This window comes from Syngnathus typhle, linkage group LG18, assembly GCF_033458585.1.
Source record: "Syngnathus typhle isolate RoL2023-S1 ecotype Sweden linkage group LG18, RoL_Styp_1.0, whole genome shotgun sequence".
NCBI lineage: Eukaryota > Metazoa > Chordata > Actinopteri > Syngnathiformes > Syngnathidae > Syngnathus > Syngnathus typhle.
Genome location: NC_083755.1, coordinates 8501650 through 8528855, shown reverse-complemented (window position 1 = coordinate 8528855; position 27206 = coordinate 8501650). Strand labels below are relative to the sequence as shown.

General features: G+C 41.1%; 6 protein-coding genes and 1 long non-coding RNA gene across 22 annotated transcripts; 4 read left to right on the top strand and 3 right to left on the bottom strand.

Annotated features, from left to right (window-relative positions):
• Positions 1–609: 609 nt before the first annotated feature.
• rfng (RFNG O-fucosylpeptide 3-beta-N-acetylglucosaminyltransferase) lies at positions 610–4936 on the top strand. Its single transcript, XM_061304591.1, has 9 exons — positions 610–966; positions 1401–1944; positions 2551–2599; positions 2678–2780; positions 2849–3002; positions 3108–3193; positions 3275–3440; positions 3500–3585; positions 3659–4936. The coding sequence occupies exons 2-9, from the start codon at positions 1501–1503 to the stop codon at positions 3732–3734; spliced, it is 1164 nt and encodes a 387-aa protein (XP_061160575.1). The 5' UTR covers positions 610–966; positions 1401–1500; the 3' UTR covers positions 3735–4936.
• A 2407-nt stretch (positions 4937–7343) lies between these two features.
• On the top strand, positions 7344–8027 carry LOC133142948 (uncharacterized). 2 transcript variants are annotated; one of them, XR_009710323.1, is made up of 5 exons: positions 7344–7478; positions 7540–7674; positions 7745–7777; positions 7875–7918; positions 7983–8027. It is a non-coding gene; the product is annotated as an uncharacterized LOC133142948 (long non-coding RNA). The 2 variants fall into 2 exon arrangements; XR_009710322.1 differs by lacking the exon at positions 7983–8027 and having other exon boundaries at positions 7875–7981.
• Positions 7940–14027, bottom strand: LOC133142947 (uncharacterized). Of its 13 annotated transcripts, XR_009710319.1 has the most exons (8): positions 13819–14019; positions 11139–11192; positions 9281–9560; positions 8872–8901; positions 8649–8721; positions 8486–8559; positions 8325–8416; positions 8022–8177 (listed from the first exon to the last, which is right to left on the bottom strand). XR_009710319.1 is itself a non-coding variant. In XM_061264610.1 (7 exons), the coding sequence occupies exons 1-6, from the start codon at positions 13987–13989 to the stop codon at positions 8496–8498; spliced, it is 669 nt and encodes a 222-aa protein (XP_061120594.1). In that variant the 5' UTR covers positions 13990–14027; the 3' UTR covers positions 8022–8177; positions 8486–8495. The 13 variants fall into 13 exon arrangements, 10 of the variants coding, with proteins under 10 accessions (XP_061120594.1, XP_061120591.1, XP_061120593.1 ...); XM_061264610.1 differs by lacking the exon at positions 8325–8416 and having other exon boundaries at positions 8486–8556; positions 13819–14027; XM_061264607.1 differs by lacking the exon at positions 8325–8416 and having other exon boundaries at positions 13819–14026.
• dcxr (dicarbonyl/L-xylulose reductase) lies at positions 11802–13637 on the top strand. Its single transcript, XM_061264604.1, has 9 exons — positions 11802–11883; positions 12040–12112; positions 12444–12541; positions 12613–12767; positions 12849–12891; positions 12957–13056; positions 13148–13212; positions 13284–13401; positions 13465–13637. The coding sequence occupies exons 2-9, from the start codon at positions 12061–12063 to the stop codon at positions 13566–13568; spliced, it is 735 nt and encodes a 244-aa protein (XP_061120588.1). The 5' UTR covers positions 11802–11883; positions 12040–12060; the 3' UTR covers positions 13569–13637.
• A 100-nt stretch (positions 14028–14127) lies between the features above and the next one.
• Positions 14128–19855, bottom strand: rac3b (Rac family small GTPase 3b). Of its 2 annotated transcripts, none has more exons than XM_061264269.1 (6): positions 19183–19855; positions 18277–18348; positions 18083–18200; positions 17271–17333; positions 16628–16790; positions 14128–16562 (listed from the first exon to the last, which is right to left on the bottom strand). In XM_061264269.1, the coding sequence occupies exons 1-6, from the start codon at positions 19215–19217 to the stop codon at positions 16390–16392; spliced, it is 624 nt and encodes a 207-aa protein (XP_061120253.1). In that variant the 5' UTR covers positions 19218–19855; the 3' UTR covers positions 14128–16389. The 2 variants fall into 2 exon arrangements, with proteins under 2 accessions (XP_061120253.1, XP_061120252.1); XM_061264268.1 differs by having other exon boundaries at positions 14128–16561; positions 16631–16790.
• A 138-nt stretch (positions 19856–19993) lies between these two features.
• On the bottom strand, positions 19994–24507 carry lrrc45 (leucine rich repeat containing 45). 2 transcript variants are annotated; one of them, XM_061264266.1, is made up of 18 exons: positions 24408–24507; positions 23640–23909; positions 23404–23465; positions 23259–23329; positions 23011–23189; positions 22596–22724; positions 22382–22494; positions 22231–22289; positions 22031–22108; positions 21819–21954; positions 21631–21708; positions 21442–21553; positions 21291–21361; positions 21084–21176; positions 20884–20976; positions 20637–20810; positions 20336–20483; positions 19994–20208 (listed from the first exon to the last, which is right to left on the bottom strand). In XM_061264266.1, exons 2-18 carry the CDS (start codon positions 23857–23859, stop codon positions 20009–20011), a joined length of 2016 nt encoding a protein of 671 aa, XP_061120250.1. In that variant the 5' UTR covers positions 23860–23909; positions 24408–24507; the 3' UTR covers positions 19994–20008. The 2 variants fall into 2 exon arrangements, with proteins under 2 accessions (XP_061120250.1, XP_061120251.1); XM_061264267.1 differs by lacking the exon at positions 24408–24507 and having other exon boundaries at positions 23640–23675; positions 23752–23893.
• Positions 24508–24721: 214 nt separating this feature from the next.
• trub1 (TruB pseudouridine (psi) synthase family member 1) lies at positions 24722–26720 on the top strand. The gene is made up of 8 exons (XM_061264786.1): positions 24722–24900; positions 24969–25067; positions 25150–25205; positions 25305–25386; positions 25471–25543; positions 25926–26065; positions 26147–26203; positions 26275–26720. Exons 1-8 carry the CDS (start codon positions 24759–24761, stop codon positions 26454–26456), a joined length of 831 nt encoding a protein of 276 aa, XP_061120770.1. The 5' UTR covers positions 24722–24758; the 3' UTR covers positions 26457–26720.
• Positions 26721–27206: the final 486 nt, after the last annotated feature.

Sequence of the window (27206 nt, the reverse complement as noted above, 5' to 3'; positions counted from 1 at the left end):
ACTTTTTTTCTGTAAAGAACCTGGAAAGGGTTATTAAATAACCGTTATTTGGTTATGTGTGGCTTTCTGGAAAACAATATTTTTTTTAAGCTCCCCTACGATCGTCACACTTTTTCTGTTACAAACTGCCACCGGCCCGCCATCAGAGAAGGGAAAGGTTATGTGGCCCTCACAGGAAAAAGTTTGGGTACCCCTGATCTATTTGGTGTGAACACAAATATGACATGGAAAATGAGCTACCGTTTTAAACCCAGAAACAAAAATGTCAATTAGATGGACACGTATCCATTGTGAGAGATGACTGTCACCATCTTTTCGTGGAGTTAAACTGGAGCTAAATCCAAAATAGAACTATTGTTGCTACGTTATTGGTCATGTGGGAGGTTGTGTGTGTGTGTGTGTGTGTGGTGTGATTAATAAAGTTATGGGGTATGGATTTTCTTCTTTCTTGTCTTCTACAGCGTTGGAAACCTCCATTTATGTTCAACTGCATAATTTAACAACTTGAAACATGCTTGTATCTTAAATCCAATGTTGTTGATATGCTTTATTGTTCTTGTTGACCCCGTTTTGTTTTATCTTGTTTTATATTTTAAAGGGTAACCGGAAATGGTACGTTCTTATCCCGGAAACTTGCTTCGATGATTGCTTCTGAGTGCTCCACTTGACCTGCTAGGCAACTTTGTTTTTGTCTTTGTATGAGATTGTATTGTATTCGAAATATACGATTGAATCTTCACAGGCGGTTAAGTACATTGTTTAAGACTTTAGATTATTGTAGGATATTATACGAAAGACGCTGAGTCGATTGGTTGGGGGAAATTTTTCTAAGTAAAACTTCTAACTTCGGCTCTCGTGGATTGTTTTCTAGTAAGCTAACTAGGCTAATTGAGTTAAAGTTCCACTCTGTCGGATTCTCCTGGGTGGCTCGTTGTGGACTTTGGATGGATTCTCCGATATTTCTCGGTAAGTTTCTGTGAAGAACAACAACTTGGAGAATATGTCTCTCGAACACTTGTGACTTTGGGGTAAAGTTCCACTGGTTAAGTACAGCTTTGTGTTTGGAAGCAAACATTCCAAAAGTGACAATAGTCATTGACAATTAGGAGTGACCTAAAGTTTAGTTCCACTATTCTGAAACGGAAGTGGTGTCGTGGTTAAATATTTGGAGAAGAATTGACGATTCTGTCAATGATTGAGACTGCTAGATAATTAGATTAGGGAACATTTTGGTTGGAAAAATATTATAGTATTTCCCCTGTAATTTGTCTCATTGCAGAATTTCTCCCCTATGGCAATTGAATGCATCATATTAAAGCATCCTTCAAAATGTTTAGCGTGCAAAGATGTGAATGTCATGTCATTTTTCTTTCTTATATTGACTACCTCAACTTCCGCAGAATTCGCCGTGATGGAGTGAGAATGGGACGAGGCAGCGTGGAAAGTGGCTTCAGCCCTGGAGGCTGATGCGCCCGCCGTCTCCGTGGGCCTGCTGCCAGAATGCACATAGCGTCGTTGGGCGTCAGTAAGGCGGGCTTCCTGCTTTCCCTGCTCCTCGGCGGCCTCCTCTTGTTGCTCATCCCGGCCTTCCAACCGACGGCCCGCCAGGTCCACCTGCCGCAGCCCAGACCTCAAATCAAGACCTCATCTTCCACTTCACAGCACAATACAGGTTCTCCTGGAGACACGGAAAGGCCCAGCGGGTTGAATATAAGCTCACAAGGATCGAACGGTACCATAGAGAGTGAACCTTCAAACAATGACGATTACAAAGAAAGTGAAAAAGAGCTTTCCATCCATGAAGGACAAGGCCACATTTTGCCTGGACCACGAGACCTGTTGGAATTAAAGGACATTTTTATTGCAGTTAAAACCACCAGGAAATACCACAAGTCCAGACTGGAGCTGCTGATCCAGACCTGGATATCACGGGCTAAAGAACAGGTTTGATCAGTCGTAGTTCCAAATAAAACACTTTTTAGAGCAAGCTTTTTATTTTATGTGGCCCGCAAAGACAAATTTGTGTGTCATTACTGGAATTGCAAATTGTCTTCACTTTTAATAATCTCTTTTAATACCAGTTTGAACGCGTCTGATTTGAAAACGAGTCATTCGTCAGTTTGTTTGGTAGCTTTGACTGTATAGAATATGAGACGCTCGTACATTTATTTGGGTCGGCAGTCATAATGGCCCTCCGAAAGAAGCTATGACGAAAAAAAAAGGCTGTTAATTCGAGAGTTTGGAAAAAGCTATTCTGGAACAAACTGCCGAAGCGCTCGACAGTGGCAAGAGTCTTCCAGTTCCACGCGTGCTCCCAATATAAACACTCGAGCTTTTACTGGCCAGACGTCTTGTAAAAGACCTCCAGTGTGACTTCCACCCAAGCTTCATCATTTCTGCCATTTCTATTTATTGACCAAAATGTCATCATTTGCACGTTTTGAATGCTTCTCTCAATCACGAGTCATCAATAGGCCCATTGTATGACAACTGTGTGTGTGTGTGTGTGTGTGTTGACAGTTTGTAACGATGCCTCTTTTTCTTTTCCAGACCTACTTATTCTCAGATGGTGAGGACAAAGAGCTTAAGATGAGAACAGGTAAAAGAAAAAAGGTTTCAGTTATTGACCATGATTCTAGATGACTTGATTTTTCTTTCCTTTTTTTCTTCTTCATAGGTGCAAATGTTATAAACACCAACTGCTCAGCAGCTCACACTCGACAGGCTCTCTGCTGCAAGATGTCCGTCGAGTATGACAAATTCATCGAGTCGCAGAAGAAGTGAGCAGGTGCCCAAAAGTCCAAGCGGACTTGAACCCTTTGCCGAGTCCTATTCTGTGTGCCTGCAGGTGGTTCTGTCACGTGGATGATGATAACTATGTGATCCTACCAAGCCTGTTGCAACTGCTGTCTTCCTACCACCACAGTCAGGATGTCTACCTGGGTCGACCCAGTCTCGATCATCCCATAGAAGCTGCAGAGCGGGTCAAGAGCAACGGAATGGTCCGTAAATCCAGTTGTTGAGTTGATTAGGGTTTTCTTAGACAGTGTAGCTAATATTTGTGACAAAATGGCTTCATATTCGACTTCAACAATTGTTGGTTTCAGGTGTCAGTCAAATTCTGGTTTGCAACAGGCGGCGCAGGTTTCTGTATCAGCCGAGGTCTGGCCCTGAAAATGAGTCCATGGGCCAGGTCGGTCCCGGACGCAAAATGGAGCCAACGAGTGCAGGCGTACATTTTGAAACGTGACACTCTCTCTTGTCTTCACGTCAGTTTGGGAAATTTCATCAGCACGGCAGAGAAGATCCGCCTCCCGGATGATTGCACCGTGGGCTACATTATCGAGGCTCTGCTGGAGGTCGCGTTGATCCACACGCAGCTCTTCCACTCCCACCTGGAGAATCTTCAGAAGCTTCCTACTGACACCGTGTTGGAGCAGGTTTGTGTATAAATTGTCGTATGGCCCAAAAAACAACCCCACCATTATTTTAATAACAGGTGACGCTTAGCTACGGAGGCTATGAGAATCGCCGAAATGTGGTCAGCATCCTCGGAGGCTTTTCGCTGGTTGAAGATCCGACAAGGTAGAGAGAATGCCGAGAATTTTCCCCCAAACTTTGTTGTTCCATTCCTATGCCATCTCTTGCAATTCCACAGATTTAAGACAGTCCACTGCCTACTATATCCAGATACTGACTGGTGTCCAAAAGCTAAACCTCACAACGGAGACTGACTTCCAGCGTGTCATTTCAAGTTCTGCTCTCCTGTAATCAAGCTACCTTTAGTTGGGAAATCCTCCCAACTGACGCTTTAATTCAAGCCTACCTCATGAGTGTTTGAAATGATTGCAAAACACATGTTTGATCCAAAGCCATGCAAATTATAGACATTGAGGCGCTCGAGTGAGCTTTTAGTGAAAACAATGAAGAAACTCAAACTATGATTAGTGCATCGCATTGAAGAAAGAACTTTTTGTTTTAATCTGTGAAGAGGACTTAAAAACATGTTTGGGATTGTAGTCATAGAATTCAGAAAATAAATGAAATGTAAACAATCAATCATCTTACAATTGAATAGTCCCAAAACTAAGTGCTTTCATTTGGAAAATCATTTGCTCTTTTCATATGGGGAGGATTATTGAAAAAGGAGTAGTGTATGGTGTCTGCAAGAGGGAGGGGGGACGGACGTTCAGGTGGTTCACAGAAATGAACTGATATTTTGACTTCTTGGTTTATTTACTGTAGTTTGCAAAAGCATCTTTGCCTCAATGCTACGGTCGTGGGTGTTAAAAGTGAAATAGATTTTTCTACAGACTTATTTGTACCAAGCAGGACAGTTCAGTTCCTCTTGGTACACCTTTTTATTTCTGTTATTTAAACTTGATATAAATGGCCATATCCACAGTATTGTCATATTTTTATTTTTAAAACAAATGGGAATGATGGGTGATGACTCAAGGATGAGATGATGAGGTACATTGCATGTGAATTAAGGAGTATTTCGTTTTTGGACTAATGGCAGCAAAAATTGTATTAATATTGTTACGTATCTTCGTAATATGATCCCATTGTACCTTAGGTATTTGTGTATTTTTATTGCACTATTTTGCCTGCATGTTTTGTGAGATGCCTTATTTCTAAAGTGGTTTTACATGTGATCATTAAATGTCAACTACGTACAGTAATGGAAAAAGAGTCCAAATATGTACCAATGTAGGTACGTAATGCCGTTAAACTGTGTATCTTAACATTGGCTATTCCTTTTTTTAAATTTTTTTTTAAATAACATTCGGCTGTGTGACTTCAGACATTTGATTGAACAATGTTAATAGCATTTTCATGAAGTTGGATGCTCTTAATTTTGACAGTGACTTTATTACCAACCGTTACTGACAGTTTATCTTTATTACCAAATAAATGCAAAATTTACATTGTGCTTTGTTTTGTTCATTATTGCAATATTAGCTTGATAACCAAAAAGACGTCCTCTTTTTCCCAGGCTTTTGACTCGATAGTTTATGAAGCGGTTCATGTAATGACGCCAAACTACCACAAGACGGCAGTGCCCCTATTCACTTGTATGTAAAATCATTGTAAAAATGAATTTCGAAAAGGAAATTGACATGATCATTTTACGCTGGGTTACATACAAGTGAATGGGGGCACTGCCATCTTGCGGTAGCTTGGCGTCATTACATGAACCGCTTCATAAACTATGGAGTAAAGCCTGCATGTTTAATATCGTACGGCGTACGTATTAATTTAATTCTGCTTATGTGATGGTATTTTAAACTAAACAAATGTACAGTAAACTACTCATATGTTTAAGTTCTAATAACCATATTGTAACTGAACTGAAATGACGTTTACATTAAAGAAAGAGCACGATGAAAAAAAGAAATGGACATGGTCATTTTACACTGGGTTACATACAAGTGAATGGGGGCACTGCCATCTGGTGGTAACCTAGCGTCATTACATGAACCGCTTCATAAACTAGAGTCAAAAGCCTGTATGTTTAATATCGTACGACGTACGTATTTATTTAATTCTGCTTATGTGATGGTATTTTAAACTAAAATGTACAGTAAACTACTCATATGTTTAAGTTCTAATAACCATATTGTAACTGAATTGAAATGACGTTTACATTAAAGAAAGAGCACGATGAAAAGAGGAAATGGACATGGTCATTTTACGCTGGGTTACATACAAGTGAATGGGGGCACTGCCATCTTGTGGTAGAGTAGCGTCATTACATGAACCGCTTTATTGACGGTCGTCAAAAGCCCATTTAATATATTAATTAAATTAATATATTATATTAATTTATACAATATATTAATTAAATTAATATATTATATTAATTAAATTATATGAATAATTGCAATATGGTAATATTTAATGAAAATAATACAAATATATAATAATTATTATATATAATATATGCAATAGATATAATAGATATATATATAATAATTATAATGCAATATATAATAATAATAAAAAATAATACAAATATATAATAATAATAATTATATATATTATGTATATAATACATATAATAGATATAATCTATTATATCTCTTATATACATAAGAGATATAATAGATTTTTATTATTTTCATTAAATATTACCATATTGCAATTATTCATATAATGTAATTAATATAATATATTAATGTAATTAATATATTGTATAAATTAATATAAATGGGCTTTTGACTAACGTCAATAAAGCGGTCCATGTAATGACGCTACTCTACCACAAGATGGCAGTGCCCCCATTCACTTGTATGTAACCCAGCGTAAAATGACCATGTCCATTTCCTTTTTTCATCGTGCTCTTTCTTTAATGTAAACGTCATTTCATTCGTTACAATATGGTTATTAGAACTTAAACATATGAGTATTTAATTGTACATTTAAAATATCATCACATAAGCAGAATTAAATAAATACGTACGTCGTAAGATATTAAAAATACAGGCTTTTGACTCGATAGTTTATGAAGCGGGTCATGTAATGATGCCAAGCTACCGCAAGATGGCAGTGCCCCCATTCACTTGTATGTAACCCAGCGTAAAATGAACATGTCAATTTTTCTTTTTCATCCTTGACCAGACGACCCCAATGTACAATACACTACCAAAAAAAACGGCCGGATTTCCACGCCAAAATGGCAGAATGGTTTATAACTTTACCCGGTGTTCGGGAGACTATGGTTCGAGCCCCACACGAAGCGGACTTTGAGCTAAAGTTTGCATAGTGTGAGACTCGAACTCGGTTCTCCGAAACACAAGGCAAAAGTGTTAACCATAACACCAATTGATGTTCTGCAGTAATTTGACGATTTGGTAATTTTATCCATTTCGTGAGACGATTCCTATGGCTACAAAAAAAAAACTTTGAACATCTCAACATCAAAATGGCTGAACGGTTTATAACTTGGGTTGGTGTCCAGCGGCCTCGGGTTCGAGGCTTGCTCTATGCAGCTTTTGCAAATTAAATAGAGCGAAACATAAGATTCGAACCCACCACTCCCAAACTAAAGCGGAACGCTGTAACCACTCGGCCACTCGAGATCTTAAATACGATGGTCAAATGTTTGTAGTTGAAGGTTACTCTTAAACTTTCCTGAAGATAGCTTCATAGTATAGGATAATAGAAAGAATTCTTTCGTGGTGGTTCAATGGACAATGGTCGAGGGGATTACACCATTGACTCCGAAATATGCATTGTTGGTTCGAGACCCGAAGCCTCCGAAGATTTGTCTTTGCAGTTTTTCTCTCGCATTAGCACTTGTTTGAAAGGGTTTTTTTTTCTTTTTTTCTTCTTCTAATGACGTCATCACAAAAAGAGTATAAAAGGCGTCAAGAACGCGACGCTCATTCTTGCACTCACCACTGACAGCGAGAGCCACGTCGCTCCGGTCCACCTGCTGCGCCGGCCGTACAACAGCGTTTGAAAGTGACAAGGTGGGTGGGTGTTCAACTTTTGTTAAACCTTTCGAAACTAACTGCTTTTGCTCTCTTTCAGCGTCTAGTTGCACTTTGGGAGTGTTCCCATCTTGCAAAAGTTTGCAGACGCTAGCGTTAGCAGTTAACATCTTCAACGACCACCAAAACGCATTTGTCTGGCGTGCAACCAAACAATTGAAGCAGTTAACGGTGGGTAAGTACATGCACATTTTGAAAACTGAGGCACGCAAGATGACTAACACAATTTTTGCACAAACATTTAGCAACGTCTGGACGACAGCGCCGTTTGGCCGAAGGTAAGTAGACATAGCAGCGTTTGCATGAATCCACCCGAGAATTACTGAAACAAGTATTTCGATGCATTCGTGTTAATTTTCTACTTTCTGTCTGCAGGTGCAAACCCTTAAAACGATCCCGTCATGGCCGACTGACTTTCTGTGAGTTTTAAAGTAGACTCATTCAATCGAATGCTTTTAATGGTCTTCTCATTTCTGTCCACAGGCCTGCATCTGTAGCAGAGGAAGCAGCTTGACTGCAAAATGGCAAAAATATTTTTATTAGCAAGGCATCTTGTCAAATTGATGAAAGCAAACATTTGTTCTTTTTCTTTTGTCTGCAGGGTCCAAAATGGCCGCGTTGCAGTTCCCGCATGGCTTCATGACACTTGCAGGTTTACTCTTGCTCAATTTTCTTAGGCTGAAAATGTGAAAACAGAATGGTAGTAACGTTACCGTGACTTTAAGACCAGCGAGCTGTGGTTGGAGAGACGTCCAGCCCTGCCCTCCATTCGTCACTGGTGAAACACGCACGCGTCATAACGTTTTGACATGTCAAACATTTCACCATGTTCTTCCTCATTTTGTCCACCAGGTGGGGCCAAAGGACCTAGTTTCTGCAGCATGGATCTGCTGGTGTGGATCTACAAGGTTTTGAACCTGTGGAATCATCAACGTGCTGACAGGTGACCACTTATTACAAACTTGGCATTGTTTAAAAGCACTTACCTGTTTCGTTTTATCCCTCCCTCTTCCTGCAGAGCACTTTCCAGTAAGGATGCAGTTGGAAAATCTGCCACCTGCTGGCCAAAGGTAAAAGCCCTCAAAACCATGCACAGGTTCCTCAAAAATGCCTCCATTTTCAGAGTTGACACACAAAATGGCAGCTTACTGGGTCCCTTGTTTGTCTTGTGTGCAGGTGTCCACCCTGGAGAGTGTGAACATTTTATAACTCTGCTTCCAGTCTGCAGTTATAAAATAAAACCAGAAACTTAAATGGAATAGGTGTGTCATTGTTCCTTTTTCTTTCCAGGCAGAGGTGACAAATCCTGGTCCACAAAGTGCAAAGCCTGCCACAGTTTGTCTTCAGCCACAACTACTCTGAGCTCGTTTACCTGATTCCATGCTGCCTGAAGAGCCAGCTGCTGGTAAGGAAAGTAAATACCATTTTAGCCAACATGTTTCAAAATTTGAATATGTTTATGTGTCCAGTGTGGAGCACCATCAGCTACCTGCTCACAGCGGAAGCTGAGGACCAAAACAAAGCTACAGACCAGCAGCACTTATATTACCTTGTTACTGCCTCAACAACCTGAGACGTAAGGCACTTTAAATCCTCCTCATTGCACACTTATCTTTATTCCAATAATTTTTTTTCTCCTATTTTCTGACAGGAAGCAAGGAACAAAATCAGCTTCCATGAAACTTGCCATACTTGATGCCATGAAAAACTCTATTTGCGCACTGGTATGTTTCATCCCAGAACAATTTCTGCACAAACCATTGACTTAACTTTTTACTTACCAATCTGTTTTGTCTTAGGTCCAAGCATGGAGTACCACTCGTCCCACCGGCCGACCACTCGTCCCACCGGCCGACCACTCGTCCCACCGGCCGACCACTCGTCCCACCGGCCGACCACTCGTCCCACCGGCCGACCACTCGTCCCACCGGCCGACCACTCGTCCCACCGGCCGACCACTCGTCCCACCGGCCGACCACTCGTCCCACCGGCCGACCACTCGTCCCACCGGCCGACCACTCGTCCCACCGGCCGACCACTCAACTTGTTACTTTGTTGACTCTGCAAAAGAAATAAAGCTTTATTACAAATAATGCAAACTTTCAACTCTTCATTTTCAAACATCACAACCTAAACTTTAAAACAGAGCTGAAAATAATTCTTTCCAATAAAAGAATTTTTAATTTTTTTTCCCCGCCTAAAAAATTCCTGGGGTTTTTTTTAAGGATTTTTTTTTCAGGTGAAATTTTATTAAATGGGGCGGGACCACGACTGGAATACTGCTTCATGATTGGCTGAAAGCGCCAAAACTGGGTGGAGCTAGGAGAATAAAAAGCTGTGATTGGTTGAAAGGTGGGCGTGGATATGCAAATGAGGTGCTCAGCGATTGGTTGGATTAAGGGTGGGCGTGGTTTCCCCAAAATGAAGCAATTTGATTGGTCAGATGTGCACAGATGTGCAAATGCTGAATTCTGATTGGCTGCCAGAAAGTGGGCGTGGCTATGCAAATTTAGAGCCGAGCTGTGATTGGCCAGGCTGAATTTGGGCAGGGTCAGGAGGCGGGCAAAGTGGCACTTAGGTTTTGGAAGGCTCTTTTCAGCTTGGAGTTGAGTGTTTGCCTTCAGCCACTGAACAGAGCCAAGTGTTTGCTGCTTCTCTCGGTCTTCACATGACTCAAAGTGACTGCAACTGTACAATTGCATCACTTTGACTCATGTGGAGACAGAGAGAAGCAGCAAAGACTTGGCTCTGTTGCAGTGACACTCACCTCAAAGCTGAAAACCTGTGTGGACACTTAGCTTTTCAAACAGTACTTTGCCAATGCAGTGACCACCAAGCACGAAAGACTTCAAATAAGCAAATTTGCTCAGAAATCACAGACATTCCACTTGACCAATTTATTGAATAGAAAAGCAGTTGGAAAAGGCCCTGCCTGCATGGAAACAAATTTAGTGGTTGATGATGATGTCACTTCTCGTGGCAGGCACTAGGGGGTAGGTGAGCACACGCAAACAGTGCAAACATCTCTCACTGGGACAAAACCGAAGTGCCAGGTACTCCACAGTACCACCACCACCACCACCACCACTCACTTTTGGAGAGGTTTTTCCATGACACTGACGCAAACCAAGTCAGTTAAATATATCTTTCTGACTAACTTGGTTTGCATCAATGTCATCAAAAAACACATCCAGACGAGTGTGATGATGATATTGAGGAGTACCTGGCACTTTGGTTTTGTGAGAGATGGCAGCTGCTTGCATGTGCTCACCTTCTCCCTGGTGTGCCATGACAATAGGACATCACACATCAGCTCCTCAAGCACATAACACTACCAACTAACATAACTTACACACATTTTTTATTAGATTCATATATTTTTTTTATTTCAAGTCATATTATTTGAACAAAGTGGTACACTTTCACTTTTCATGAGTGCCAACTATGATCAAAAATATACTTTTTAAGTTAACATGCAAGTACATTTTTCTAAACTATACTTCTTACATTGACATGTAACCTTAACGACTGTAGAGCAATTATTTTGTTTCTTTTTACTGTGGCCCAAATAATCAACGGGACAAGGTCCACCTTGCTAGTCACCAGAGGCATAATGCTACATGGAAAATAGGGAGGTACCTTTGGAGATATGCAGATAGATGGACGACCAGCAACCGACGTGGAGCCTCCAGTCTTCAAGTTTTGACGTGGCAAAACAGAGAAAAACAACATTGAAGTCGAACGCTTTCCTTGATAATCCATTGATTGACAGCCGAGTGAGTGCTGCTTGTGGGCGTGCTAGCTAACGCTCCACCTCTTGTTTCACGAGAGCTAGCGAGTTTCCACTGACCTAACGACTAACAATGATTCTCCTTTCATGTCTTTGTTTACATGTATGCATTTACATACATACAGCAAATTGAGAGGTTGGAAAAAGTTGACATGACTCATTCGAAAGCACAAAAGGTATCAACCTGAAGAGCTAGCTGCCCACTGAAGCGGAAGTGTACGGTAGCCGAGAAAGGTCAATTCAAATTAGCAAAAAGCGCGTCTTTGGCAACTTACAGAAAGGACACTCCCACATCATGCATAAAACACTAGTTCGGATAATTAAGTAAACACGCATAAAAGACGCTCAAAAACTAGTTAAAAAGACCGGCCTTGTCAAAATATAATATTCTGTCATATTGTTTGACTTTCATACAAATGTGTGTTGTATCTTTGATCAAGTTTGACAGTGATCGTAAATTATTGAAAATAATTTATATGGGGCCGGTAGCAAAGCCCACTTTGACCATTAACTTGGTAGCCAAACGGAACCGAGGGACGCCCCTTCCTGACTACTACGGTGCAGGACTGCCCCTTCCGTGCTTGCACTACCCTGGTAAGCACAATAACTTCAACTTTCATTTTTGCAGAAACACACATTCTCTGTTTAAATGATGAATTATGGCTGGGTGTCATGCGATCGTGACAAGTTAACGAGTCCCTCACGTGGATACTGCTAGGTCTAACGAGTGAAATGTGTTTTCGTTTGCAGTTGATTCGGAGCAGTTTTGTCATGGAGATTTCATTTGAAGGCAAACGCGCTCTGGTCACCGGGGCAGGAAAAGGTAAACACAACAGCAAAACAAAAAGACTGCTTCTTGCGTCTGTACACTGATCCAACGAGTAATACGGTGCACAGCGCCCCCGTGTGGATAGATGGATGTTAACATCACAGTCAAAGTAACCCCATCAGCTGTAATGAAATAGTTCAATGTTCTCTACTGAATAAATAAAAATATATTAAATGTATTCCATGCTACCGTACACAAGTGTATTTGAAATATTTGTACACTTTTTTAATATTATTTAAAACTGAATTGAAAAATTAGCAGTTCCATATTGCCTCTCTAAATATCTCTATATATGTATAAATAAATAAAAACTTCTCCATTTCAGGGATTGGCAAGGCCACAGCTCTGGCTCTGGCACGTTATGGAGCAAAAGTCACAGCAGTCACACGCACACAGTCTGACCTGGACCATCTGCTGCATGAGGTACATGACAAATCGTCAATCTCAGCATTCCAGAGGTGTCATGCTGCCTGTTTTGTGCTGTGTTCCTATAGTGTCCATCCATCATACCTGTGTGTGTTGACTTGGCAGACTGGGGGGCCACAGATGCTGCCCTCAAAAACGTCGGTCCCATTGATCTTCTTGTCAATAATGCTGCATGTGCCAAACTCCAGGCCTTTCTCGAGGTCACACCTGACCAGTTTGACCAGTAAGACATTGTTGAGCAAGGTTATTTTCGTTCATGAAAAAGTGTGGCCCAGTAAATAAAGTGTCTTTTATTTATTTCTAGGTCTTTCACTGTCAATGTGAAAGCGGTGCTGCATGTGTCCCAGGTAAAGATAAAGGACGTCCTGTTTTTTTGACACCAAGCTCTTCACTTCCTGCATTTGTGTGGCAGGTTGTGGCTCGTGACATGATCGCCAGAAGATCAGGAGGCTCCATCGTCAATGTGTCGAGCCAGGCGTCGCAATGTGCCCTGAAAAACCATGCTGTCTACTGTAAGTAAACTGAAGCTCCATCTTTGTGTCTTCCTTTTTGTTATTGTTTAAAAAGAGCACAACGTCACTCTATTGAGTCATCTTGTGCTAGGTGCCACCAAAGGAGCACTTGACATGTTAACCAAAGTCATGGCTCTCGAGCTGGGACCCCATCAGGTATACGAGCTTCTCAATATAGATGTTGGTATGAACTCTGAGCGGAATTTCTGTATTGCATTTGTGGTTAGATTCGTGTGAACAGCGTGAACCCCACTGTGGTGATGACTGAAATGGGCCGTGTAGGTTGGAGCGATCCTGACAAAGCCAAGACCATGACATCCCGTATCCCGCTGGGTCGCTTTGCAGGTTGGAACCAGCGCACTTGACTTGACCATTAGATGTATATATATATATTGTGTTTGTGTCCAGAGGTGGATGAAGTGGTCAACAGTATTCTATTCCTGCTGAGTGATAAGAGCACAATGACAAATGGAGTGTCCCTACCAGTGGATGGAGGCTTCCTCGCCTGTTAAACAAGCACATCCTGCACCATTTCACATTTACTGTGCGTGCTTTTCAAAATAAAAGCGTTTTGAAGAAAAGGGTTGTGCATTTAATTTGATCAAATGATGACATTAGATATCTTTAACTTGTTGGATAGCTTCAATTGCTACACAGTATTGCAAATACGTGTAAATAAAAACGGTATTTTTAAACGATTCTTCCAACATTAAACCTAACTTGATCTAACAATTATTCAATTTAAGAATAAACTTTACTCACGACTTTGCTTCTAGCATCCCTCACCGTCGGAAATGAGTTGAAACTCTTTTTGAACGGATCGAAAACAGCTAGGACGTCATTGACTACAAAGCAGGAAGCGGTTGGTAAGTTACAGGAAATGATATCAAAATAAAAGCATGTACATACTGCCTTTATGACAGGAAATGACATCAAAATAAAAGCATCTCCTTACTGCCTTTATGGCGACACATAATCTAATATAAATAAAATCCGATTTGAGCCATATAGAACTATAAAATAAAAACATTCAATCTTCCCTGCTGTCAAATAACTTAACACGCTACTATATTGTCCATATCCAGATACTTTTTATTCCACTTTCTTTGATGATTTTACATGTAATGTCTCGTGTGTCGAATAAATCAGGACAAAAAGCCAGACGTACATATACATTTGTATTTAGTATTCCAAAAAATTGAAATATTTAACCACACAGACGTGAAGTCATCAAATGAATAAAAAGAAATGAGACACCGTTGACACAATTCATCTTACATTACATACGTACATGGCCGATGCGTTTCAACCTCTCCTAAGAATTACAGCGTGTCAAATAACCATAGAACTTCCATGCAGTAGTAGATTAGGAATTGGTGCTGCATTTGTCAGCTTTACTTCGACACCTTATCTAGGCAGGACAACACATTACTCAACCACAAAATTAGCTATGCCAGTCAAGAAAACAATCATGACAAATAGGTGCGAGTGTCCCCACAACCCTGGAGAAATACTTTGAGTATATTTCATAAAAAGTGAATCTTTCTTGTCACTGATAGTTGACTTTTTATTCTACAACGTTGGCAACACTTCTAACTTCGACATGAATCGCTTGGTTTCATTTTCGACTTCTAAAAGTTGAATGGGCTTCATAAAGCATTCATTTTCTAAGAATTATTCCGTACATGTTATTTTGTTTTGACAGTCGTGGTTTTTTTTTGTTGTTTTTTTCTCTCACTGCAGTACAATATGAAATAGTACCAAAAACCTGACACTAAAAACTTGGCAAAAACAATACTGTCTTTCATGCACCTCCTCCAAACTTATTAATGTTCTCGCACACGCCCACACACGCAATCGCACACATGCGCACGTACAAACAACATCAAAACAATGGCAGAATATTTTAAGACCCATGCAAACTCCTCCACCCTCAGAGGCAGCAAGGTTTTCAATGTTTGTCCGTCACGTGTTCACAGTTAGGAAGAAGTTACTCAAACAGTAACGTCAGATGATTTTCGACCACAAACAACAAAAAGTCCATCAAATCCAACGTTGAGGATTTCATTTTGCGTTACATGAGGGTTTTTTATTTTTTTGTAACTAACATTTGAAATGCATCACGATAAATAAATTCCATAGTTTAGATCAAAGTGGTCATATTTATTCTGAAGATTAAACTAATTTTTAGGAGTCCAAATGGAATACAGCACAATTTTAGTATTTGTAATATTTCTTCATTGTGCTTGAATTGTGAAAAATGTCAGAAAAGGAGGAGGGTGTTCAATTCTTATCTCAGCAACAACACATTTGCCAAATTGTTACACAACTCAAGGTGGGCTGAGAGCAGGCATTGTCTTCTGGCAAATCCTTACTTTTTTTTTTTAAGCTTGCATTAAATTGAAATGAGACAGAGAAAAAAAATCTACTAACAAGGCTGACCAGCTGGTTATTGGCCCCATTAAGTTTTCAAACCACTTTCCACCTAAATCAGTTAAATACAATGCCTTTATTCCTAATTCCCGATTGTGACAATTCCTTTTAAGCAGGTTTTTATAGTTTTTACACAATGTAATTATCAGGAAGAATAAAATGTCACCATCATCTGATGACCCACGCATTTTCTGACACATGGTCCAGGATTTATTCATTTCATTATGACTCCAGGAGTCTCAATTTTCTTTTTTTTTCTAGGTGTTTCATGTTAGTTAATACACCCAAGAAACATTTTTCATTCATTTATACTTGCAGGACAAATTTTACAGACTCCATAAAATTTCCAACATTGTCCCCAAGTTAAAGATTTCTTGTCACCAATGCAAATTCTGGGATTTGATAGATATGTCCTGTTATTAAATGTTATTAAATTAAGTGTTTATAAATATTTCCCTATGAGTCAATTTCTATGAACGCTTTAAAATCCACAGCTAATTTTACACAAGTGCTCAATAACCGTTTCTTGACGTCATCATGCTTGAATTGTAATTTCAGGACGCGTTTTTAGTTCCTCATATGAATGTTCTAATGTAAAAACTCACGGCGTACCCTTAAGACATGTTCACAGTTCACGTTCTATCAGTCAAGGCGGCATTCATTCACGCAAGCAAGGACAGAAGGACAGGTAAGACAATAGAAACCGTTGTTAGCCCTCATGGGAACTCAGTGTGGTTCTATGAGTACAAAACACTCAATGTACGTATTTGACCTTATTTAGTAATGAGAACACAATCAGAGAAATATTGGTCCTGTTACCAATATCGCGTTGAAAAAACATCAATATAAAGAAAGCAATCTTAGCAGTGAACATCCACTCAAGCTAGTTTACTCGCCTCATCATCCTAGTGGTGCTTCTAGTTTGGGGATTTTTCTGCTGCTCAGAACACGGTGCACCTCTTCCCCCTTTTCTTCACAGGCGGAGGGCAGAGCACGGCTCGGATGGCCTCGTCGAACACCGTCTTCAGGCCTCGCTGGGTCAGCGCGGAGCACTCCAGGTACTTCACGGCCCCTGGGTGACCAAAAAAGGCCATGATGTTTAATAGAAATACATCAAATTGTTTGGAATCCATCATCTCACCAATCTCTCTTGCCATGGCCAGACCCTGAGGGTAGGTGATGGGGGAGAGCTTCTTGTCCCGCAGCCTCTCAATGGTGTCCTTATCATCTCGCAGGTCCAGTTTGGTGCCCACCAGGATGATGGGGGTGTTAGGGCAATGGTGTCTCACTTCAGGGTACCACTGAGGCGCCACACATACGTACAAATACACAGGTACATGCACACATTCGCACCAATGCAGGTCCAAGTTGGTGACAGGAGAGAAAGGGAGAAGTTAGTTTGATACAGAGGCAGAGTATTGCGCGCCTTTCCGTGATTATGACAAAATTGGTTACGGAGCTTGGTGGAAGCGTTTAGGAGGACAGAAGTTCCTCAGGCAACACGACACCGTGAGAGTCGACCCTCGTAAAAATGTGATTTCGTACGAAAGCGTCTCATGACGCTCAGCAGACAAAACCACAGAGGGACGACACTCCGCAGTGTTTCAACTCATTCAGACCTCGTCTTGCAGCCTTTTTTCTGGCCCAGAGGGTACAAATCCAGTAGAATGTAAGACAAGGTCTGGATGGATGGTGGAAAGAGAAATAAGCCAGGTGGAGCCAAAGATGTGCCTCGTTGTGGTCAGACTCGGCGGGGAAGGGCGATCAGTCAGCGTACTGACCTTAGCTCGGACGTTCTCAAAAGAAGCCGGACTGACCAGGGAGAAGCATATCAAGAACACATCCTGGGAGAGAACCAAAGACATGACTCGTTGAGAGCAAGATCTGTGAGACTGTGAGTGTGTCGCCACAGACACACTGTGATGGCTACAATTTGAATCGGATCACTAAATTACGGACAAAGTAAATGTAATGGTAAGCGTGAAACTCTTTTAAGATGATTCTGTGATTAATAAATAAATATATAAATAAACTTGACTTGCAAAAAAAAAAAAAAAAGAAAATCAAAGGGACAATTTCTACAATTTTGCCGAATTTTTAAAGGTTAGACTAATTTGTATATGATTTTCTTAGCCAGCTCTTCAGGGGAAATTTACACCTTGAGGTTCAGTAACTGATCTAAGGTGCAAATTGAGATTTTAACACAGAAAAAAAAAATCTAAATTATTGAACCCCGTCAGTGGTTGATAAGGTATGTGCGTGCAGTGTTACATGATGCTGCTAGGTGCCAAACCCAGATTTTAGACAAATAGATGGATTGTGTCAGCTGGGCATTCTGCAAACTGTCGCAATCAATTCATCTAAGAGATGCGCCATGACGACCTCCTGACCGGACAAGCTGAAACTCAAAACAACAACAACGTGTACATGTACTTTCTTTATTCCACTTCCTTAGCTTAGCTAAGCTATTTTTATAACCCTTTGTCTTATTCACATTATACCGAGCTAAACAAGGACTGTATTAAATGTTTAGAAGAGAAATATGATCTGATCTTAAGTAACAGAAGGTTTTCTGTACGAGATGTTTGATTACCGTCTGCGGGTAAGATAATGGTCTGAGCCTGTCGTAGTCCTCCTGTCCAGCTGTATCCCAAAGGCCCAGATTGACTGGTTTCCCATCCACCATAACATTGGCGGAGTAGTTGTCAAAGCTGCAAGAACGATAAGTTAATTCTTGATACCAGATTTTGTCGACCCCCCCCAGTTTATCTGCTCCATTTAACTCACACAGTGGGGATGTATTCTCCTGGGAATGCATTAGTGGTGTAGCTAATCAGCAGACAGGTCTTACCCACAGCCCTGAAAGACAACAGCGTGTTAATGATCACTCTGACGTCTAGGTACGTCGCTGGGTGTGTATGTGAAGGGCGGCAGCTTTCAGTGAATGCCATACTGACACTGGCCTACATTCATGCAGCCTGAGGGACATAGTTGCCCCCCCCCCCCCCCCCCTGAATTTACTCCATCACAACCCACATGCATAGAAGTGACCTCTACCCTACTCACACACAACAATTGATGATGCATAAGGCGCTTCAAAACGGAATTTATCCATTTGAACTTTTTGGGATCGTGCAAGGCTGACCCACAAGGCCACTCCCTGGCTGCAAAAGTCCAAACAATACATGTTCAAGTATGCGATTTAGGATTTCTTTCCAAGAATTGCACAAACCATGGCTATTTTGCACACAATCTGTCCTTTGCATGCTTAATAATGACACTTGTCCACAAGTGTTCTATTGCTGCTGCTACTACTTTGGCAAAGATGCATGAATACAAATGAATGGAAGAATTGGGGCAGCGGGGCCTGCCTGCTTGCTTGTTAACAGGACGACAACACATTCCTAAGCGTGCATCAGCACTTCACCCTGCCTCCAGTGGCCTACAAGGCGTGTGGGTGGTCCGCATCGCATCCCAACGCATTTGGGCTGATTAAGAACCTCAAGATACAGGACGAAATAGAACCACAAGGAGGATCGACACAATTCTAACAAACATCGGGGACAGAGTGCATGAAAATAGGGCGATCGACAGATCAACGAGCCCCAGCCCCTTTTTCTACATAGCATCCTCCCATCGCTCTGTGGACACATAACGGGAGAGAGAAGATGGACAAGAATTTCTTCCCCTTACCCGTCGCCGACCACCACACATTTGATAGCTTGCATTTGTACGCGAGCTGAGAGCTTCCGGGGAGCCGGCGGTGGTCGTTTAATAGATCCGACAGGGTGCACTCGGAACTCGGATGAGGGCAGCGGGCCAGTCCGCTCGGCGAAGGCGCTGCAGTGAAAGAGGAGATGACGAGTTATGCCGAACGAGTCCGGAAAGTACCGAACGGCTGTCTCAAAGGAGAAAGTGGGCCGTTAGCAATGCCGAGGTGAGATGTTTTCTTCAGTGTACTTCCGGTTTTGCCTAGCTTACCAAACATGAGGATTGCAACCCATTTTTATATCTTTCTTCATGAACTCTATTCACTGTAATATCATTGAGACGTGTATATATAATTTTTAAGACTATCGCGTAAGAGTCAATATAAAGAAATAATCCTTTCTGTCACAATTGAAGGCATACTCACAACCGCAGTAATGTCAGGTAGCTAACAACCAAAAGACGTGTTTAGGGTTATGTATTGTACAGGCAGCATAGTTTTGGCCTGAAAAAAAAACGTTGCACTATTTTTAAAAATGGTTCACAAGCTCTTGAAGTGGCATTTTGACAGGCAAATCCGGACATCGCTAAAGCATCAAATTACAACACATAGAAACATTGGTAGCGATCTATCTTGATAGTAAAGATCTTTGATTGCCGAAATAAGTGACCTCATGCATCCCAGAATGGAGACAGCTGCATGTTTGCAAGTAGCACCATTATACAGCGTTTAAAGCGTTTTTTGCAGATGAAATATGAACATTTAGCACTCGTCAGTAAAGGCTGAGAATTGAGGTTGGAGGTCATTGAGTCATTTATTGGAGCTGCTGTACTGTGCTAGAGGGGAGCCTTGCACATAGGTAAGGATGGCATTCTGTAGATATGTAGCTCTTTGGGCTTCATCGTCCCTCATCCTCTTGATCTCTGCCTCTTTAAGACGGAGCTTCTCCAGCAGAGAGGACATTTCGCTTTCTTTGTCAAGCAGCGCCTCTCGGTGGTTACTATTTAGTACTGCAATGACGACACCAGTAAACCACAAAGGAAAAACATTAGAATATAGTTATTTTTCCTTATACTATCAGTGTGTGGTTTGCCAATAAACTTCTTCGTATGTTCTAATAATATTAAAGAGGGGTACCTTTAAGCTCTCTCTCAAGGGCACCGATCTTCTCTCTCAGTCCTCCCTGAGCAATTCTCTCGGCCTCCAAATGACCGATCTGCTCCTGTAGCTCCAACCTCACTCGACTCACCTCAGCCACCTTTTCCTGGTCCTTACCAGACAATTCCTGCAAGTAAACACGTTCAAGCCGTATTGGTTTAGCACCTCTTTTGTTACATTTTACAGGACAGGTAGTCAAGCAGTGCTTAACCGAGCTCTCAGGGGGTCTGGGAAAAAAAAAAAAATGTTTATTTACAAACCCAAATAGTGCCGCCCATACCTGCTGGAGCTCTTCTATTCTGCGACGCAGGCAATCTGTCTCAATGTTGTGTTGACTGTTCTTAGCCTGTTGGTCAGAGATGATCTGTTTCTGTTGGGAAACTTGCAGCTGGACCTCCTGCAAGGAGGAACGCGTGGAGCGAAGCTTCTCCTCCAATGATGACACACGTTCCTGCTGCTCCAAAAAAAAAAAAAAATTGAATCGAAGGAGAAGAGCAAAATGGTAAATCAGAAATTTGTAAACCAACCTCTTCTTGTCTCACTTGAAGACGAGCTTTACTCAGATCCTCCTCTGCCTGGGATCTCTCTGCCATACATGCAGCTTTCGCCTTACTCAAGTCCTAAAAAACAGGCAGGACACTTACATATAACTAGTACGTGATCATCAGTCCCACACCTCTTCATTTATAAATGACAATGATATGATATCAATGACAATTCACCAAACCTCTTCTAGTTGAATTCGTTGTCCTTCCAGTTTGAAGATGCGCTCCTGTAGAGTTTTCTCACTTTCCTCTCGGTGACGATGAACATGTTCAACCTGGACAGAGACTTGTTAGTTTGTATGGAGAGTGCGGAAGAGAGGAGAGAGAGAGAGAGAGAGAATGATAGGTGAGAGAGAGCGGGATGGAGAGAGACACAGAGAGAGAAATACCTCTCTTTGTCGTAGATGATCCATGTCCTCCAGGCCTTGCTTGAACCTTCGCTTCTCAACTTCCAGTCGGTCTAAGAGGACAAGATAGAATCCATATTTCCAAGATTCCGTGACGGAAATGCAATCTAAATGGTTCACTGTTTTGTTTTGCCTTCTGCCTGTGCGAGTTTGAGCTTCAGCTCAGCTGTGCTGTTGGTGAGTTCCTGCTTTAGCTCAAAAAGCTGCTGCTGCTGCGACTTGCACTTGCGCTCCACCTCGTCCACCTAACAGAAGCGGGCAAGAATCATCAGAGCAATTTCGTGAAGTCATAAAAACGGATGCAAAGACTCAATTGTTGTACCTTGTTTTTGAGTTGGACGTTGGTGTCTGTCAAGTTTTGGATCTCTCGGAGAAGCTTTCCTTCCCTGGAAACGCTGTCCTGAAGGAGCAGAACATTTCACAAGCTTCAAACAGAATAAAAAGTGTAATACCCACAGTCTCACTTGTTTGCTGTTGTTTCATGAAGATTTTTTTAAAAAAAAACTATACCTCGTGTACTTTTTTCTTCTCTCGGCCCTGCGCCTCCATGATTTGCTCCTTCTCAACCTTCAATCTCGCTATCAGCTCAGCCAGGCTGTGATTTTTCTGCTCAGAAAGTGCAAAGGCAGCCTCAGTCATCTGCAATCTGCACACAATATTTTGACATTATACAATTTGTGGCGGCGGATGCATTTTATTGTACTGTAATACGAAATGTTTACTTTGCAGTGAGAGAATTTACAGTTGACTTCCTCTCATTTAAGGCTTCCTGGAGTTGACTGATTTGGATGGAACTGGACCTAACGAGTCAAACAAAGCATACAACTTGATTAGATCACAAACATAACATGTCATGTATTTTTAAATTCTGTATATGCATTCTCTTGTCTGCAAAGTGATTTCACACAATTTATGTTCTTACAGGTTTGACTGTCCCATCTCTTCTCTCTGCCTGTCGATGGTCACCATCAAGTTTTGGAACTAGAAAAGTGAAGGAAGGGTCAATATCACGATGTTTTTTATTTTTATTTAAATTAAAAAAATAGTAAATAGCAAATAAGTGCTTCTGCTACCTGACGTCCCTTCTCTTGCTTCAGATTCTGAATCTCCTTGGTGAGCACCTGGCTTCTGCTGTGGCTTTCTCTCAGGGTGGATTGTCGATCTGTGTTGCGTCCAACAATGTGCTCTGAAGCGGTTACACAGTAAGGGCATAAAATTGATTCAAAGTTAGAATGACGTGGTTTGCTCATAAGGTTAAGAAAAAAGAAAAGGATGTAGATTCAATACCAAGTGCCTTGAGTGTGTCGCTGGGTATGTTGTTTCCGGCCAGCTCCAATTGCGCAACACTGTGGTTGCTATGCAGAGCCTCCAGGAGACACCTGCCACCCAGGAGGCCAATGTTGTTCCACCTCAGGTCTGTCAACAGCCAGAGACAAAAATCAATGAAGTGCGTAAAATCTGTGTTCAGATTAGTTACAAATACGTTTGTTACACAGCCGTATTTTTTTTTTTTTTGCGTAACCCCGCTAAGGGTATCAAACCAACCATTTACTGATTGACAGTACACCTTTGTATCAGAATTACTATCATTGAAAAAAATAATTAACAACACAACAAAACCAAGGGTGACTATAGACGTTTTTTCCATAAACACTATTGCTATGTTATTATTATTATCATTAATATTTTGTGTGTGATTCACCAAGTACTTTCAGGCTGCTGTTGCGTTTAAGTGTCTGAGCAAGTGCTAACATTCCATGATGGTTGATCTGATTGTTGCGCAGGTCAAGATGTGTCAGCACATTGTTGGAGCCCAAACCCTCACAAAAGGCAGTAAAGGCTTCCTCCCACACTCCCAGTGCATTCCAGTCCAGAACTAACCTGCATACAAAATGTTGAGTCAATGTCCGAGTTATGATGTCGTTATAATCATAACTATGTTGTTCTTACCGAGTAAGAGTATTGTTACGTGCCAACAGCTTCCCCAAAGCCTCTGCCGCTGATGATTTCAGGTTATTTCCCTGCCAATCAGATTTTGCATGAAAAAATATATACAATGAAATATATTCAACATAGTCCATTTTTCAAGTGTTACCTTCAGATCTAAGACTTTAAGGGTTGTATTGTAAAAAAGTCCAGTGAGGAAAACTTTGGCACCTAAGAGTCGACACACAAACATAATCACATGAAATACTTCGGTAAAGTTGTACCCTTATTTCTCCTGCCTTCAAGAGTACAAAATAAAGTTCTGATAAATAACTAACCGTTGAAGTTAGGACTTCGAAACACAAAAAATGAAACGAACCCTCAGGGTAGCATCTGGATACTCACCTTCGTCACCAACCATGCAGTCACTGAGTGACACCTCTGTAAAGAAAGTATCCTTTTGAAAAGCACGGCCAAGGAGTGCACAGGTATCCCCCGACAGACTCAGCCCACTCACATCCAGACGGGATGACTTGCATTCCAGCAGTTTGACCATGACACTCTCTTGTGGCTCAACACCTCTTTCCTTACACAGGCCTAAGTAGGTCTGCTTGAAATCCTCCATTCTGCCGTCCTTTCTTTTGCACAGCGTTTACTTCTTCATCGCCACCACAACTAAGGAAAACATTACAGTTAGAGAATTTATCACCGTAGCATCTTAAGTACTTTTTTAATTGTGGTATTTGCTGTTGCATGTTAGAGTGAAATCTAGGCTCATTGAGTTGAACTTAAAAGTAGTTTGTGGTGCATAGGAGAAAAGGCGGGTTCAATCTATCTTGTGTTATCATGTAACGGTTCTGCCTGACACCATAAGTCGCTTGTATAGATAGCTCGACAAAAACACGTTGAAAACAAATAATAATTCAATGAAACTATATACATTTCCACTGTACAGAAATTCTAAAGAACTTATATAGTGGTCAACAAGCAGATAAAAAGAAAATGCATTCATTCGCTAACTATCATACGACGCTAACAATGTGGCTAACATCTGTTTATGATACGAGTTCGTACTTTGTCCAATTTTCCCAAAATAAAAGAGTCCGACTTTTTAAAAAGTTGACCACAAGTACAGACACTATATATTCTAATTGAATTAAAACAACCACAGACCTTGTAGAGTTGAGCGCCGCATTTGAAACATAACACAGTTGACAATCGAAAACGAAGCCGAGTGAGTAACCAGGAAGTGCTTGCCATTCGTGAGGCATCATGGTCAATGTAGTCCATCCACTAACATTGCTTTCGGGCTTGTTTACGAAAGCACAAACGTAGGAATAAAAATTAGTTAAAAATAAATTTAGAGTGATATAATACTTCCTAATATTTAATTAAATCCCACATTGTTGTTTTGTTTACAAACCAAATAAAACGTATTAAATTTAGCTACCAGCAGACGGCGGTGTTGAGCTTAAACGTTGGTTGAAACCAACGAAGAAGATAAACGCGTATTGACAGAAAAGCATGGCAGGAAGTAACGCTGCTGCACCTCTTGTTAGTTCTCTATCTAAATTGCAATCATTGAATGGACTCTTTGCAATTTATAAAAAGCAAGGACCGACGTCTGCTGATGTTTTGAACAAACTGAAAGAAACTTTACTGAAGGGTAACGTAGATGAAAAGAAATGGGTCTCGTTGGTTGAGGGGAACACTGACGATCTGTTTGTTTTATAGAAGCCGGTGTGCAGAACCCGAACCCGAGGAAGAGGAAGAAACAGAGTCTCAAGATGGGTCACGGAGGAACGCTTGACAGTGCTGCCAGTGGAGTATTAGGTATTCCCCATTTATCTTTTAATTGCCATCATCATAATGGTAGTGTGTCTGAAGTCTTGGCATTATTCTGTGTTTCTTTTAGTTGTTGGTGTTGGAAATGGTACAAAAATGCTCAGCACAATGTTGGCTGGTTCCAAGGTGAGTTGTACTAAATATGTCAAGTAGAGTAGGTCGTGAATGAATGGAGAACCTATCTCCAAGATTGAACTAAGCAATCAATCATGTGTTTTCTTTTAGAAATACATTGCTGTAGCAGAGCTGGGTAAAGCAACAGACACTCTGGACGCTACTGGCAGTGTTACAGAAGAAAAAGATTTCCGTAAGTACAAGCCCCATCAAATCTTCTGTTGTAATTAGTTGTCAATAAATATGCAAATATGTATTTCTCTTTTTCTTTATCCAGAGCATGTTACCAAGTTGGATGTGGAGGAGAAGCTGAACAGTTTTGTTGGCGATATCATGCAAGTCCCACCACTGTAAGGCTTAATTAACCATGTGTGAATATTGTTGCAATGTATCGAATTGCAGAAAATGTCTTTAATGATCGATGACTAGTTCATATATTCGATAGTAAGTAGCTGAACGCATATGGTGCATTGAAGGATTGCCAACAAAGTACATCTGAAAAGCAAGAAAAAAAAAGGATATACTTGCACCTTCAATGACACTAAGGTTCCACCAGATGGTGCTAAAGTACAACAATTCCGAGGAAAAACAGGTTCCACACTTATGCAAAGATGTGAATGCTGATGAACAAATATCCATAAGCTGTATGTATGTAGACAGTTTTAGTGTGACTTAGAACTTTTTCTTCCTCATCTCGTGAGTTTCATTTTTTTAACGCTCTTATCGTTTCAGTTACTCAGCCCTGAAAAAAGATGGCCAGCGAATGTCTGTTCTTCTGAAGAAAGGTCATAAGGTCGAGGCCAAACCTGCCAGATCTGTCACGGTGTACAACTTGACACTACAAGAGTTCAAACTGCCCTTCTTCACTTTGGGTTTGTCCATGATGTTCGTTTTGCTCAGTACAGAATTCGATGCTTTTAAGCGGGCTGTGAAAAGTTTGTTTTTCATCACAGATATTGAATGTGGCGGCGGGTTTTATGTGAGGAGCTTGGTAGATGACCTGGGCAAAGGTTAGATCTATTAACAAATCAATCCCAAATGTTGTGCTTCACCACAACAATAATCTGTTTGTGTGTCACAGCACTTTTATCGTGTGCTCACGTCAAGGAACTGGTCCGTACCAAGCAGGGTCAGTTCACTTTGGAGCAGCATGCCTTACACGAGGAGCACTGGACACTGGAACACATCCTGAAATCACTGCAAGCATGCCCAGATGAAGAACAGAGTGTTGCTGGTGTGGAAACACCAGAAGGTGGTGCATAAGGAACAATCTCTGGAGAGATTCAGTGGTTCAGGTCTGGGTCAGCCATCAGTTTCTTTTGTTAGAATATTACTCTTTTTTTTTGCAGACTTAAATTACGCTGAAATGTATGCATTCTGTGGATTTATTCTTTGCTAGCATCCTAGCATTATATACAATTTATTTTGTACTTACATAATGTGTATAAAAAAAGAAGTGGACCCCCATTGCTAAACTCAGCTACGGGTCAGCACATGTTGCAGAAATACAACATTGAATTATGACAACTTTTCTCATTATTTTGAGTCATTCTAATCTGTGCTCAATTGTCATATAAGGTGATGGTTTTCTTTGTCAGTCAGTGGTAACATTTCTGGCGCCAGCTGTCACAGAGCCGCTGCTCCTATTGAAAAGCTATCAATCGTTTTGCTCGGGAGTCTGACGCCAAGGCAATCAATGAGCTGTAATTATTGTCTCAGTCCAAATATTAGCCTTTTGGCGCTTTCTTTCATGTCTTCAAGGCTATTCACGTCCATGTTTGCTCTCGGAATCCCCTTTATCTAAATGACAGCAGTTGGGAAAGTTCACCGTTAGCGGCGCGCGTTTTAAAGACTCATCGCGAAATCCAATTCGATGAGCGATCCCCATTTATCAGATGATTAAGCATTTGGCTTCCACTTGGCACTCTGACGTGACGGTATAGGGTTAGTGATGCTCGTAAAATTGTGAAAGATTAAGAGACAGTGAAACAGGACGCATATAAGGGAGATAAG

Bases quoted from the DNA above. Each gene is read 5' to 3' on its own strand.
- rfng (XM_061304591.1), top strand. From the start codon at position 1,501: ATGCACATAGCGTCGTTGGGCGTCAGTAAGGCGGGCTTCCTGCTTTCC. The intron at 2,781-2,848 runs GTGAGCAGGTGC...GTGTGCCTGCAG, and splicing joins TTCATCGAGTCGCAGAAGAA to GTGGTTCTGTCACGTGGATG. The intron at 3,003-3,107 runs GTCCGTAAATCC...TGTTGGTTTCAG, and splicing joins GGGTCAAGAGCAACGGAATG to GTGTCAGTCAAATTCTGGTT.
- dcxr (XM_061264604.1), top strand. From the start codon at position 12,061: ATGGAGATTTCATTTGAAGGCAAACGCGCTCTGGTCACCGGGGCAGGA. The intron at 12,768-12,848 runs GTAAGACATTGT...ATTTATTTCTAG, and splicing joins ACACCTGACCAGTTTGACCA to GTCTTTCACTGTCAATGTGA. The intron at 13,402-13,464 runs GTTGGAACCAGC...GTTTGTGTCCAG, and splicing joins CCCGCTGGGTCGCTTTGCAG to AGGTGGATGAAGTGGTCAAC.
- LOC133142947 (XM_061264607.1), bottom strand. From the start codon at position 13,989: ATGTCATTTCCTGTCATAAAGGCAGTATGTACATGCTTTTATTTTGAT. The intron at 9,561-11,138 runs GTACCTCCCTAT...TTTCTTTTGCAG, and splicing joins CTATCTGCATATCTCCAAAG to AGTCAACAAAGTAACAAGTT. The intron at 8,560-8,648 runs GTAAGCTGCCAT...ACCTTTGGCCAG, and splicing joins CAAGACAAACAAGGGACCCA to CAGGTGGCAGATTTTCCAAC.
- rac3b (XM_061264269.1), bottom strand. From the start codon at position 19,217: ATGCAAGCTATCAAATGTGTGGTGGTCGGCGACGG. The intron at 18,201-18,276 runs GTGAGTTAAATG...TCGTTCTTGCAG, and splicing joins GGAGAATACATCCCCACTGT to CTTTGACAACTACTCCGCCA. The intron at 16,791-17,270 runs GTCAGTACGCTG...GTGGCGCCTCAG, and splicing joins TTGAGAACGTCCGAGCTAAG to TGGTACCCTGAAGTGAGACA.
- lrrc45 (XM_061264266.1), bottom strand. From the start codon at position 23,859: ATGGAGGATTTCAAGCAGACCTACTTAGGCCTGTGTAAGGAAAGAGGT. The intron at 22,290-22,381 runs GTAGCAGAAGCA...TCACTTTTCTAG, and splicing joins AGCAAGAGAAGGGACGTCAG to TTCCAAAACTTGATGGTGAC. The intron at 20,977-21,083 runs GTTTGGTGAATT...CCTGTTTTTTAG, and splicing joins AACGAATTCAACTAGAAGAG to GACTTGAGTAAGGCGAAAGC.
- trub1 (XM_061264786.1), top strand. From the start codon at position 24,759: ATGGCAGGAAGTAACGCTGCTGCACCTCTTGTTAGTTCTCTATCTAAA. The intron at 25,206-25,304 runs GTGAGTTGTACT...GTTTTCTTTTAG, and splicing joins CAATGTTGGCTGGTTCCAAG to AAATACATTGCTGTAGCAGA. The intron at 26,066-26,146 runs GTTTGTCCATGA...TTTTCATCACAG, and splicing joins ACTGCCCTTCTTCACTTTGG to ATATTGAATGTGGCGGCGGG.